This window comes from Cervus elaphus, chromosome X (assembly GCF_910594005.1).
Source record: "Cervus elaphus chromosome X, mCerEla1.1, whole genome shotgun sequence".
Lineage (NCBI taxonomy): Eukaryota > Metazoa > Chordata > Mammalia > Artiodactyla > Cervidae > Cervus > Cervus elaphus.
Window position 1 is genome coordinate 75,053,108 of NC_057848.1, and position 13,975 is coordinate 75,067,082.

At 44.1% G+C, this 13,975-nt stretch overlaps 1 protein-coding gene across 4 annotated transcripts in view; it reads left to right on the plus strand.

The window, feature by feature from the left end:
* Nucleotides 1-13,975, plus strand: part of MTM1 (myotubularin 1) — a 96,260-nt gene that overhangs the window by 29,534 nt on the left and 52,751 nt on the right. For 3 of the 4 annotated variants that reach the window (XM_043896537.1, XM_043896538.1, XM_043896539.1), the window contains exons 3-4: nt 558-630; nt 2,392-2,486. In XM_043896537.1, the coding sequence (XP_043752472.1) occupies nt 558-630; nt 2,392-2,486 (168 nt within the window). The remainder of the gene's footprint in view (nt 1-557; nt 631-2,391; nt 2,487-13,975) is intronic. The other variant, XM_043896540.1, reaches the window with a different exon arrangement.

Below are 13,975 nucleotides of genomic sequence, written 5' to 3' on the forward strand. Positions count from 1 at the left end.
ACGTGTGAGAAGATGCTGTAATTACTGTTGCTCAGTTAAGGCCCCATTAAAATGAAGTTTTCATTCCTTCTCTCAACAAAATAGAACTAAATAGTATGGAAAAAAACTGCCACAGTATATGTTTATCTATAGAATATACTCAGTGAATTCTGTCTCTTAGTGGGAGATGGTGAAGGACAGGGAAGCCTGGTGTGCTGCAGTCCATGGGGTCGCAAAAAGTCAGACACAACTTAGTGACTAAACAACAACATAGAATACACTTAATATTTACTTTTTATCACTTTCCTGAACACTTAACTGTAAAGCACTTGGAAGGGGTGTTTAATTAATACCACTGAAAAGTGTGCTAATGTTATTTACAGACTAAAAGTTAACACAGCTAATGAATGTTGAATGCTAAGTTGTATTTTTTAGTTGTTTTGATTTTCTGTGCCAATTTTCTATAATGGTCACTATGTCTCTAATTTTTTAATTTGCAAACAGTATTTCTGGTTAGTTGCTTAACATCCTGTGCAAATGTCATGTCCTTACTTCTGATGACACCGTTTTGTTTCCAGACTTCTAGGGATGGAATTAATCGGGATGTGGGAGAGACTCTTCCTAGACTTCCAGGAGAGATTCGCATTACTGGTAAGGCCTGTGAGGTTAGGATTTTCATAGATTGATGAGAGTTCTAGGAGGGCCAGGTGGCTCCAATCCCTTTGACTCTTTCAAAGTCACATTTAGACAGATAGGCTAGATTTGTTTAAAAGTGTTAATATAGTGAGAACTCTCTGCATTTGTTTCTTGATCAAAGAGTTCTCTCAAGCTTCATGCTCTCCATGACAGTGATATTTTTTTTTCCTCTGTACCAAGTCAGAATTATTTTGGAAAAAAAATGTGGATTATATCTTTCAAGGCTCTCACTGGAGCTATAAGCTCTTATGGTTTGAGGTTATAAGAATAAAATGGTATTAAGATTTTCCAGCCTATCATGTATGCTTTAAAACGATCAACTTTGAGGCTTAAAGTCCAAGTACTCTCTTCTTTGAAATATAAGGAGAAATATTGGTTTAAAATAGCTTTTATTTGACAGATAGCTAAAATTAGAAATGTTGATATAACATTCTGATTTTTGTCTTACTTTATTCATTGTAAGTTTGTATTAAGAGGAAGGTATCTACTTTGGAAAGACTAGATCATTCTGGCTTAATCCAGAAGCACCTGACAGCTTCTAAGCAAAGTGCTAAGATTGTGAGCATTAACATTTTTTTTTTTAGAGTTGACATCCCTATTTCAGATTCCCATTTGGTGATGATAGGGTTACCATTGCTTCAGAGAACCTTTTGGTTTATTTACTAAGATCTGGGTTGTTTAGCTTAAATGACTGAGACCATGGTGCTAATCAGATTAAGGTCATAGATATGATACCTGTATGAATGAGTTAGCCATGCACAGTGAGAAACTACTCCATGTCCACAGGCTTGCACATATAATCCTAGTCTTGAAAAGGAAACGGGTGGCATGTTTCCATCCTAATTTGTGGATAAGAACAAAGAGAATATCTTACTTTTGATCATCTTCACATGTGAAGTTTTAGTTCTGTGTCAGTGTTAACACCTTCACAGAGGTAATAACTGATTGAATTATCATGAAGTAGACTTACTGGATATTTTTCATTTAGCACCTGAGGAGAAAGGGGTTTCAAAGATTATTGTAAATAAACAAACAAATGCCATTAACACATTCAAGGACATCCTTGAAAAATAAGACAAAGATACATTTTATTGTAATAACTCTCCTGATTTAGTTTCTCCTTATGTTTGATTCTACCAAAGATATACTAATTTCTTGGCCATCTGTTTCATATCACTTAAAGGTGTGACATGAATCTAGCTCCACGCTTCTCTGGACTATTAAAACGGAAAGAATAGACTATAGAAACATTTCTGCTGCTGACAGTCATTTATTAAAAACATCGCAATGTTTTGTGTGATTAGAGGTTGGCAAACCTCAAACCCAATCTGGGGGAGAGTCCGTGAGACTGTCCTTTGTGAATTGCCATCCTCTGGTTGAAGCCTGCAGTTCAGTAGTTACCTTGACAACCACTGGAAGGTAGCAGCACCAGTACCCTTATTCACTTCTGCTCTCCAGCTGTTAGGGTCTTGTCCCTAGGTAGTGGCAGCATGGTGGGTAAGCTCAGGTGATATGTGCCCCACCTCGTTCTCCCTCAGCTCCACTCTACCTAGCATGGTAATGTAGAAACATTGCCAGTGCTTGCTTTAGACCTTTTCAGTGATTTTTTAAATTGTAGTTATTCTTAGCCAAATAGTTTATATTAAAGTAGTGCCATTTGTTGTGTATCTTGGTATATATTTCCATTATTTTAGGGTACTTTTTTTATCTTAATAGACAAAGAAGTTATTTACATATGCCCTTTCAATGGCCCCATTAAGGGAAGAGTTTACATCACAAATTATCGTCTTTATTTAAGAAGTTTGGAAACGGTAAGTAAAATCTAAGACCATAAAGATGACCCTAACTGTTAAAGATAATGCTAAACTGTTTCTCTTCTACCTTGCAAGATTGACTGTGGATCAGATTAACATGGGGGATATATTTGCTTCTCAACTCTTAATTTTTGGCTTACGCAAAGCTCATTTAACACTAACACCTGTAAATGTAGGACTAGAGTGAATTAAAATAAGTTTTGTCCTTCATAATATGGGGAGGGGGATTTGGTAACTGTACCTGTTTGCTCGTTTGGAGAGATTCCTTAGGTGGAGAACAGTGGTTCTTTACCAGAAGCACCATTAAGAAACACTTGTGGCACTTAGCAGCCATTACAGATGCTGTGAGATACTGTATCCAAATGTCCAGGTCTGTGGTCCAGGCACAGTGGTCATTTTTTTTAAAAAACATCACAGACAAGGATGCTGATGTGAGTCCCTTGTGTAGGCCCACTGCTCTAGAATTTTCCAAGTGTTCATTTACAGAACACCAGGTAATGGTTTAGAATTAGGATGTCTGTGGTGTGGCTGAGTGCCACGCTACCTTTTATTCCATGGCATTTCAAGGAATGTTCCACTGGTGGAACAATGAGTTGGACATGAGATGCTCCAGAAGGGAAAGAGTGAATGAACAGCTGCTATGGCTGTCCCAGAAGGGCCTATGGTGGATGTGGTGGGTTCCCATTACCCAGGCCAGCCTGAAGGGGCAGTTATATTTTGATGAGGTGGACCAAGCAGGATGAATAGGTCTGGGGCACGTGAAAGAGGAGCCGAACATCAGCTTATAAATAGGAGATGTTGAGACTGTTGGGTGGAATCTAGTTTTTGTCTTACTGCTTTTACCGCACAACTTCTTTTGAACAGTTCTAATCTAGATTAGTTTGCATCTTTTGATTAAAAAATTTTTTTTTTCATTTTTGTGTCCAAATTCTGAAAAATGCTGTTTATTTACTCTTATTGCCTTCGCTATGGGAGCCCACTTCTGTCATGTTTCTAGGTCCACATGGTCCTGAGATTTGGTCTTTTATTTTTGTGAATCTATTCAGGCCTCTAAGTAAGAGTGGAGCTGAGCACATGTTCTAGTTTTCCAGAATGTGAAAGATTCTGAAACTTAACAGAGCAGTAACCCTCCCTTCTCCAAGGGATCTTCCCAACCCAGGGATTGAACCCAGGTGTTCCGCATTGCAGGCGCATTCTTTACCCTCTGAGCCACCAGGGATGCCCTTAACCCTTGGCAGCAGTTGTATTACAGAATTAATCATTTGAACAGGTGATTAAGTACCCAGGAAAGAAAGAAACCCATTGGGAGTACTATTGGGAGTACCATTGACACATTGTCTTGGTTGAATCAAAGCATATGCCTGACCCTGACAAAGAAACATGGTGGCAGTGCACTTCGGTGGAGTTATAGACTGTGTAACTGGCATCAGGCCTTTGCCTCAGAAGGTGGTTAAAGGGAAGGGAGAGGGGTTTGAAGTAGTTTTAATCTAAGATATTAAAATTTAGTGTAGCTAACATTTAGTTCATAAAAACCAGTAGTATCAGTGAAGGATGGAAGAGGTCTGTCTTTACAGGGGCTCAAACTTGTCTGAACCAGAAATTAGGTGGGATGGATTAAAAAGTTAACAGACATATAGGCTGAACTAACTATAATACAGTATAATTCTGTATTATACTACACAATATAATACAACCAGCCAAAGTGAGACTCATTCTGTACAGCTCCCAAGTGTCAACTTGGGACACACTGAGAGATTTTATGCTAATGTATGCGATAATCATCAAAAATGAAATTAGAGCAGGTTGTTGACCAGCCAGACAGGCCCAGTTCCATTTCGTGCTGTCACTGTTGATGAACTGGGGAAATTATTTAAACTGCAGTGCCGTGACAAGATTGTGTCTGTTCTGTGATCTCAAGTGTGGAAAGCAAACAAAAACTGTACGTCAAAAAGAGAGCAGAAAGAAATACACCAAGAGTGTTAATACTGGGGATATTTGGACATGCTTGTTTCCCTCCTCCCACTTGGGGGGAGCAGGCATTACTTTTGTAATTGGGTGAGCTCTTAGCTGGCATTATTTATTTTGTCTTTATATGGCACTCCAGAGGCCAGGGATTAGCACTCAGTGGGTGAAGAAAAGACCCACTTGACACCAACTGCTAATCTTTGTCTTCTTCCACCAAGTTTTACATAAATATCTTGACCAGTTGGCCACAGCATTTAGTCCAAGTATAAAAGCAAGCAGCTAATGGCAGAAAACATAGTATAAAGTAAGCCATTTGGGAGATTATGCAGAGGCCTCAAAACATAGTCATCATAGTGTCTCTTAAAGTCCTAAATACGAACATTAATTGTGTATTCTGCTGCAAAATGTGAATGTTTTGTGTGTATTTGACAAAGAGCCGTCATGTCCCTGGCCTTTGGAAGCAGACACCTGTGTGGTTCAGGTATGTAAACACTGCAGTGGGAGCACGGCCAGACTCGGGAGTCAGGTGTCCTGTTTCATCAGGTGATGTCCTGGGCTGGTGGACACAGTGGTCTTTGGGCTGCCACTCGGCCTTCTTCCCCTGGGCCTCCTCTGGGGTCTCCCTACTCTACTCTGACTGGATTACTGGAAATACTTGTTGGATCTCTGTTGCCCACAGAATAAAATCCACTCTCCTTCGTGGGACAGAAAAATCCTTCTGAGTTCTCTTGCCTCATCTCACAGCGCTTCTCCCTGTGCTATTGTCTCTTCCCTGCCTGTGAGGTCCTTCTGGGCTGTTCTTGCTGTGCCTGGATGCCCTCTCGTCCCTCAGAACCCACTCAAAAATCACGTCCTCCCTGGAGCCTTCACCAGTTTCCATCATAGCCCTCACTCCCTCTCTGTGTGCCTGTTCCCATGTTAAGACTTACTACTGGGCACCTCCCCTGCCCACTCTGAACATCTAACATCTCCCCCTCCTCCTCTCCCCCTTTCATGTTTATTCGTTCCTTCACTGTCTCCTACCTTATATATTTTACTGCTTTGCCTCATTCCAGTCCGTCTGAGGCCAGGGATGCCTTATGATTTTTCACTGCTGTGCTCTGAGACCTAGGACAGAGCATGGCGCCTGGCAGTGAAGGATTTCAGCCATATCTATGTGCCAGTGTCTCCGTGGCCATCAGTAATGGGGGGTCCTCCTGGTCCTCCATGTAGACAAGAGGTACTCAGTAGCATTGTGCTCTAAGTGATGGGGAGGCAGCAGGCAGCGTGGACCACACTCAGTCATGGCATCCTGAACACCACCATTGCTTTTGAGTTGAGAAATCCCATTGCCTCCTTTTGACCTTGAGGGTGCTCCGAGGTTGGGCTTGGCTTCGATCTCATGACTCCAGTAGGGCTGGTTCGGCCTGTAATACTCTTGTCATCTGCAGACTCCCAGGGCAGCACCACTTCCGGTTTCCCTCCCAGGAATACTTCAGCTCAGGTGCTCAGGTGCATGAACAAGACAGATTAACCCTTTGTTCATTCAGGCGGCTGTATCCTCATTCCAGAGACACTCAGCACCAGGGTGAATCTGCCATGGTGCTGGATGCATAACACAGAGATGAGTAGGTGTGTTGTCAGGTGGCAAAGCCTGCAATGGGTGCATCATGCTGTTAGATTACAGGACAGAAGCAGGGTAACTGTGCGCTGAGTCATGGAATGCCTTCTAGAGGAGGTGATGTGGGAACCAAGTCTTGGTGAATAGGGACCATTACCTGGACAGGAGGGAGAGAGAGAGGAGCCTCCACAGGGTGCGTGTACAGTGCTATGGAGGAGCCCAGTGTCTGGTGACAGTGGCTGAGGGCTTTGCTAGGGCAGGAGCATGGATGGGGAGGGGAGAGATGAAGCTGGAAGCATTGCCAGCCTTGAGCAGCTCGTAAATCACCAGTGTCTGTGTCACGTGGGGAACAGCACAGCCCATGTGTGTTTCAGGAAGGGAAGTCAGGTCTCAGCGTGTGTGACAGATCAGGGGAGGGAAGACTGGAGGCGGAGAGACCATCCAGGAAGTTATCTTTGTTTTCTAGGCAAGCTGGTCCTAATTGAGTCTGGGTTGCAGTAGAAAGGAGGGAACTGCCATGAGCGAGGCAGGAGGATCTGGGTGGCATTTGGAGCTGGGAGCTGAAGGGAAGAGTAGATTTAAGGATGATCCCTGTAGTCTTGGACTTGAGTGGTTGGAGCTGCTCCCGTCCGTGGAAATAGACATCAGAGGAGAAGGAGGGGCTTGAAGCCTCAGCTGTGGGAGACACGTGTGTGTGTGTGTGTGTGTGTGTGTGTGTGTGTGTGTGTGTGTGTGTGTGTGTGTGTGTGTGTGTGTGTGTGTGTGTGCGCGCGCGCGCGCAGACTGGCAGCTGCGCGAGTGCAAGCTGTAAATAAGTGGCTCAGGAGCCTTGAAAACAGGAGTCTGAGGCTGCGGAAGTCCAAGCACACGGGGATCACAGTAGCAGCGGGTGCACATACAGGATTTCCTGGGGGGCCATGAGACCAGCGGAGATGCAGCTGTGGGGAGAGCCTGAGGGCAGGGACCGTGTCTGTGGGGAGTGGGGTAGGCAAGAGCAGAAGCCACAGTCAGAACAGAGGACCGGCTCAGACAGGGGGTGGGCGCTTGGGAGAAGAGAGAAATATCTAGAAGGAAGGGAGTGGACCACAGAGTGAAATGTTGCAAGGTTCGGTGAGATAAAAAAGGGACAGGGGTTCCGGGGAGGTTTGGGGGAGGTTGCTGGCAGCCCAGGGGAGAACACAGGCCTTGGACATGGGAGCATCATTGGCCTCTCACTTGGTCCTCCTTCCACCAGCCCCCAGGCCTTGGCACCCTTCTCTCTATTCATTCTCCGAGAGGCTTCCTCCACTCCCTAGCTGCACTCAGTTCTCCCCAGATAACATTGTTTGTCCGCGAAGCTCCTCGCAGCCTGCCGAACCCTGGCCCACACGCTCAGCCCATCTAACGGCAGCTGCCCGGCCCCTTCCCTCATGCCCTGGTCCTGGTTTTCTAGCGCTGACCTTTCTTCTGCCCCCAGCTTCTCATTTCTCACCACCTGCTAGAGACCCCAGGCGCCTGGCTGGGCCAAGACTCTCCTGCTCATTCTACTTGCCAGTTCCTTCTTCGGGTGTGTTTGCCTCTCTCGATGGTTCTTTTCTTCTAGGCACCCTCCAGTCACCTCCTCCCCTTCCTCCCTTCTCGTCTGCAATCTTCATTGCTGCCTTCCCGCCCGCATCCTCTTCGTATCCCTGTTCTTAGCTCCTGCAGATATTCTCCTGCTTGGCAACTCTCAGTGGCTCCTTCCCCCCCATCATTTCAGACTCCTTAGTGTTCATGGTCCCCTGCAGCTCAGCTCTGAGTCTCCTCTGCAGCTCTCTCCTGTGTGTCCCCCAGCACTCTGGCTCAGCTGTCTGACTCACCATTCCCTAACCCAGCCCTTCGCCACCTCTGCCATGGACTTTCCTCAGGCAGTTTTGTCCTGTAGAACACATCCATGTTCATTCCTACCCAGTCCTGCCATGCACACTCCCACTTGAATAAATATTATCATTATTTTATCCTTAGTATTATTTTTTGGCTGCACTGTGAGACTTGTGGGATCTTAAATCCCCAACCAGGGATCAAACCCATGCCTGCTGCAGTAGACGCATGGAGTCCTAACCACTGGACCACCAGGGCAGTCCCTAAAATTATTTTGAAATAGTTAAGATAGAAAGTTTGTAAGGAGTAATGTAAACATTTGTGGATCTACCACACAATTGAAGAAATTTAGTGACCCCTCCACATCAGGGTTAGTCACCATCTGAAAGTTGCCAATTCTTACCCTGAGTCATTCCATACACCCTTCTTTACAAATAGGAAGGAGTTCTGGAGATGCACGGGAACACGAAGGAAGGGAGGCTTTGAAGCCTCCCATTGAAGCAGGTAACCCTTAGGACTGTTGAAGGTGTGAGCAGTGTGTTGTATGTACACAGACCATTTTCTGACAGTGGGAAACAGTACGTTCTTCCTGGATTAAATTCAAGGAGACATTTGTTGTTAGGGTTTCCTCTAAAAGATAGGACCGCAGTGATTTTATTGTTTAGGCAGAGTATTAGCTACAGATTCATGAATACCATCCAAGAGCCTCTTTAAGGACAGAACACATGTTAACTTTTACTGGGTAAAGGTACTTCTGGGAGACTACCAAGACGGAGTCTGTTGACTTTGCTTTTTGATGGTTTACCAGTATGCACACAGGACTTGGTGGGATCAAGGTGGATGGGCAGTGCTCATGTCCATCAGACTCAGCCTCTCAAATATCTGGTTCTGAAATGAGCGTTGGCCAGGTGTGAGGTATTTTGCCACCGAGGATCTGGATATCTGGCAAGGGTGGCAGCAAGTAGGTTCCACAGCCTCTATAATTGGCTGCAATTGGAGCTGTAAATGTTGGGCGCCACCTGGAAGGGAGGCAAAGTTTACCTTCCATTGTGCACATTTCAAAGCCAGGCGTGTATTATCTTGAAGAGAGAAGGCATAGCCACTTCATTACAAGCATGGACAAAAGGGTTCCTGTAGTATTTTTCTTTAAAAAAAAAAAGTTGGAAACTTTTCAAGATTGTCCTTTTTCTGTTCCTTCTGTCTAATGGATTTGACACCTTTTTTCATTTTAAAAGAGATGAAATAATGCTAAGAAAACTATGATAATAAAACGTTCTAGTGTGTTTGTATACAGTAGGAACGTCAATGGGAACATAGGATCCGAACTATAGTTGTTCTCTTAAACTTCAGTCTTAAATCATCTCTTTATTTTGCTGCTGCAAAAGGAATGAGGTTTTCAGGTTAAAACAGTCCCTGCTGATACCCCAAGTCCCCCTGTCCCTTGTTGCCATCCATTCTCAGTTCGCTAGTCCTCAAGCTGGAGAGGCTGTATACTACTGCACCATCCTGTTGCAAGTCACTCAGTGGATTTAAGGAATGAACTCCACTATGAGTTTGCACTTTCACACCCTAGAAAGGGGCTTGTGGCTGCTTTGGCAGTTCTCTCCATCTCAGATCGACATATCACACCCCCCACCACCTCAGTGATGGACCCCTCTGAGCTCCTTTGCTGACCCCATCTCGTGCTCTGTTGCAAAGTTAAAAGCTGTCTTCCCTAGCTCCCATAAATCTCCCTCATCACCTGTCATCAGCTCTCACCTGTCCTTTGCACCTCCTCCCCATCTCCGAGGAAGGAACAGGAGGTCTTGTTTTACAAAGTGAGCCTTCCTCCTTCTAGTCTCTCTGGCGCTGTGGTGCCCCACTGTTCGGTGTCTTACATGCGTGGTTTTCATTGGCTCCCCAACCCACAGACCTGCTCAAGTCTCTGCTTTAAAGCAACTTGCCTCCCTGCTACCCCAATAGTATGATCCTCTTTCTGCCGCTTCCTTGCTAGACTTTTTAAAGAATGAGTCCCTATGTGCTGCTTCTGCTTCAATATTAGGAACTCCTTCACCTCTTGGTCTGGCCCATGCTTCGTGTTGAAGCTCTTCTTTTCTTGCTCAGATCTGCAGACCCTGGTGGACTCTTCGCTCTTCACCTCTGCAGTGAGAAGTCTGTAGTGTGTTGGTTAATTCCACCTTCTTTGTCCTTTTCTGCATGCGTCCTTGACTCCTCTCTCGCTTCTGCCTTTTGCCTTTATTGCAGTTCATTTCTCCTTCCTACCCCCTAACTGTATTTCCCAAGTTCTGTCCTCATCGTCTTCTTTCTCACTTGTCAGTTGCTTTCCAACTCGATAGTGCCAGAGCCGATCTTTCATTCTTTATTCACTACTTGAGAGCCTGCTGTATGACAGACTTGAGAAGGATTGAAGAAGTCAACATGGAGATTGGATTAAGGCTAATGGAGAAGGAGATGTGAAGGATGACCGGTAGGTTTCCAGCTTTCATCACCGGGTGGATGGAGTGCCAGCCATTGACAGAGGAAGGTGTAGTTTGGAGAGAGAAACATTGTGTGCTTTAGTTCTGGGCATTTGGAGTTTGAGGGGCCTTTGGGATTTTCCACTTATGCATTTCTGGCTGCCTCCTGGATATCTGTACTTGATTATCAGTCAAACTCCCTGTGTTTAGATGCTTAAACCCAGTGTGCCTAAAATTGACAGTGTTGATCTTTCAGCCCCACCCCTGTGCCCTTCCCATCTCTTGGTGAGACCACCATTGTCCCAGACATGCGGGCCTGCTCTGTGATCCGTCCCTCTCACTCGTCTCTTCCTCTTGCTTTCCAGCTCGGTTGCTCTTTGCTCTCAGATCCTCACGGCGATCATGTCACTTGCACAGCATTAGCCAGTGGCAGCATTGGCAGCATTACCTTCCAAGATTGCAGGGCACGGGCATCCCCACCCTTGGCTTGTGCAGGGCTCTCAGGGCTGCTGGGTGCATCTGCATGCAGCAACATTCTGTCATTGCAGGCTGCTTCCCAGGACACATTTCCTGGATTCCAGTCACCCTGATCCAAGCTCCGGGATACTCCACAGGGGATTCCCCTGCCGCCCGATCTTAAGCCCAGCCCACTTGTTTTTGTTTTTTGTAAACATACTCCTAAGTATTTTATTCTTTTTGTTGCAATGGTGAATGGTATTGTTTCCTTAATTTCTCTCTGTTTTCTCATTGTTAATGTATAGGAATGCAAGGGATTTCTGTGTGTTAATTTTATATCCTGCAACTTTACTATATTCATTCATTAGCTCTAGTAATTTTCTGGTAGAGTCTTTAGGGTTTTCTATGTAGAGGATCATGTCATCTGCAAACAGTGAGAGTTTTACTTCTTTTCCTATCTGGACTCCTTTTATTTCTTTTTCTGCTCTGATTGCTGTGGCCAACACTTCCAAAACTATGTTGAATAGTAGTGGTGAGAGTGGGCACCCTTGTCTAGTTCCTGACTTTAAGGGAAATGCTTTCAATTTTTCACCATTGAGGATAATGTTTGCTGTGGGTTTGTCATATATACCTTTTATTATGTTGAGGTATGTTCCTTCTATTCCTGCTTTCTGGAGAGTTTTTATCATAAATGGATGTTGAATTTTGTCAAAGGCTTTTTCTTCATCGAGATAATCATATGGTTTTTATCTTTCAATTTGTTAATGTGGTGTATTACATTGATTGATTTGCAGATATTAAAGAATCCTTGCATTCCTGGAATAAAGCCCACTTGGCCAAAGTTCTCACGCTTTCCCACATGCATGGCCACTGTCACCATGACCTGTTTTTGGAAGGCCGACCTTCACCTGCTTTTATTCCACCCTTTAAGGATTGTCTATAACTTTGCCATCACAGCAGGACCTTGCGGTGACCCAATCAGGAAGAAGTCGTCCTGCCATCTTGGACCTCTCATCCCACTTCATCTGGATTTTTAAAATGCCTCTTGGCACTTTATTGTTGTTCAGTTGCTCAGTCATGTCCAGCTTTTTGTGACCCCATGGACTGCAGCATGCCAGCCTCCTCTGTCCTTTACTATTTCTCGGAGCTAGCTCAAACCCATGTCCATTGAGTCAGTGATGCCATCCAACCATCTCATCCTCTGTTGCCCCCTTCTCCTGCCTTCATTCTTTCTCAGCATCAGAGTTTTTTCCAACAAGTCAGTTCTTTGCATCAGGTGGCCAAAGTATTGGAGTTTCAGCTTTAGCGTCAGTCCTTCTAATGAACACTCAGGACTGATTTCCTTTGATTTCCTTGAGGATTGACTGGTTTGATCTCCTTGTAGTCCAAGGGACTCTCAAGAGTCTTCTCCAACACCACAGCTCAAAAGCATCAATTCTTCAGCACTCAGCTTTCTTTATTGGTCCAAGTCTCACATCCATACATGACTACTGGAAAAATCATAGCTTTGACTAGATGGACCTTTGTAGGCAAAGTAATGTCTCTGCTTTTTAATACAGTGTCTAGGTTTGTTGGCACTTAAAACCTGGCATTTTGGCTGTTTGGATGCATGTGTCTCATTTCCCAGACTGGGCCCTGAGCTTTGTGAGGATGACACGTACATCTTCTTTCTCTCCATGGTCCCAAGCATCCAGTACAGTTTCTGTTAGTCAGTATGCACTTGAGAGAGAAGGCAAATAATTGCATCTTTTTAGACTGTTTGTTATGTGTACTTCTCAATTAGTTTAGATACTTACAGGTAGAGAGGAATAGAATTTAGAGTTAGAATGGACCTTTGAGAATCGTTAAATATTTCATGATATTCGGATAGTGGTGACTCAGGTTTCTAGAGACTTAAGCTGATTTTCCTATTCCTAGATCTTCCAGTTGGGCCCGCTGGGTTATCTGATCTTGAACCTGTTATTCGGGGAGACCATGGTAGGTAGCCTGATTAGACTGTGGGTGTCTTTGGTCAGGAGCTGGCTGGTTCTCCTCGGTGTTCAATTTTCTGCTTTGTGTTGGGTCAGGGTAATCAGAAGTGTAGAATTTTCTTGATACAGTGGCAAAGAACAGTAAGGTCTCACTCACTTCTAATGCTTCTGTCTTTTAAATTTGCATTCTTGCTTCCATCTTGATATTAGAATATCAGACTTTTATTTAGTATCTGTCTGTGTTTTTTTGTAGGTACAAATTGGATATTTAGGAATGCAGTTGAATAGACTGTATAAATTACATAACTCATAAATTTCAATATAATCTAAGTGTAGTAACAGTGCTTGATAGTTTAATAACTACATGATATTGAGAAGAAAAAACATTATCATATGCAGTTACATATGTACATGGTTACTGAGAAGTGTCTTTTTTCTGTAAGCATTTAGAATTCAGTTATGGAGAGAGGGGTCTCACCCCATGGCAGCAGCTGAAAAAATGCCTCCTTTCCAAGAGGAAAGCCCTGTAGCAAGCCCTGTAGCTGCTTGCTAGAGCACTGATTCACTGTTTTTGCATAGCACAGTTATGTCTTTCATATACTAGGATATTCTTTATAATAATAATGATGATAATAATAATAACTTCTTTTGTTATCTAGCTACCATGTGCCAGGCACCATGCCAGGTACTTTTAAGTCCATTATCTCTAATCATGTCTATTTTACAGGTAAATGTAGCTGAGAGATACAGTAACTTGCCAGAGTCATCCAGCTAATAAATGTTAAAAACTCAGATTTGACACTTCTTTTTGTCCAACTTTGGAGTTTGTGCTCTTTTCTCTACACCACACTAGCCATACCGTCACACTTTTTAAACTTTATTTTGAAATACAACCTCTCAAGAACTTGGAAGAAGAGTCCCTGAGAGGTCCTAGGTACCCATCACTCAGCTTCTCCAGTAGCTGTACTGCTTTATCCAACCCAGAACATACGGGGCATGATAACATTAACTAAGACTCTGACTGTGCTTGAATTTCATCGGGTTTTGCACACACTCATTTTTGCCATGTTTTTGCATAGAGTTTGATGACATTTGATGCCATGTGTCAGTTCATGTTCCCACCACCAACAGTCAAAATATGCAGCTCCTCTGTGGATGCAGAACTCCTGTTATAGCCACGCCCTACTTCCCCTCAGCCTC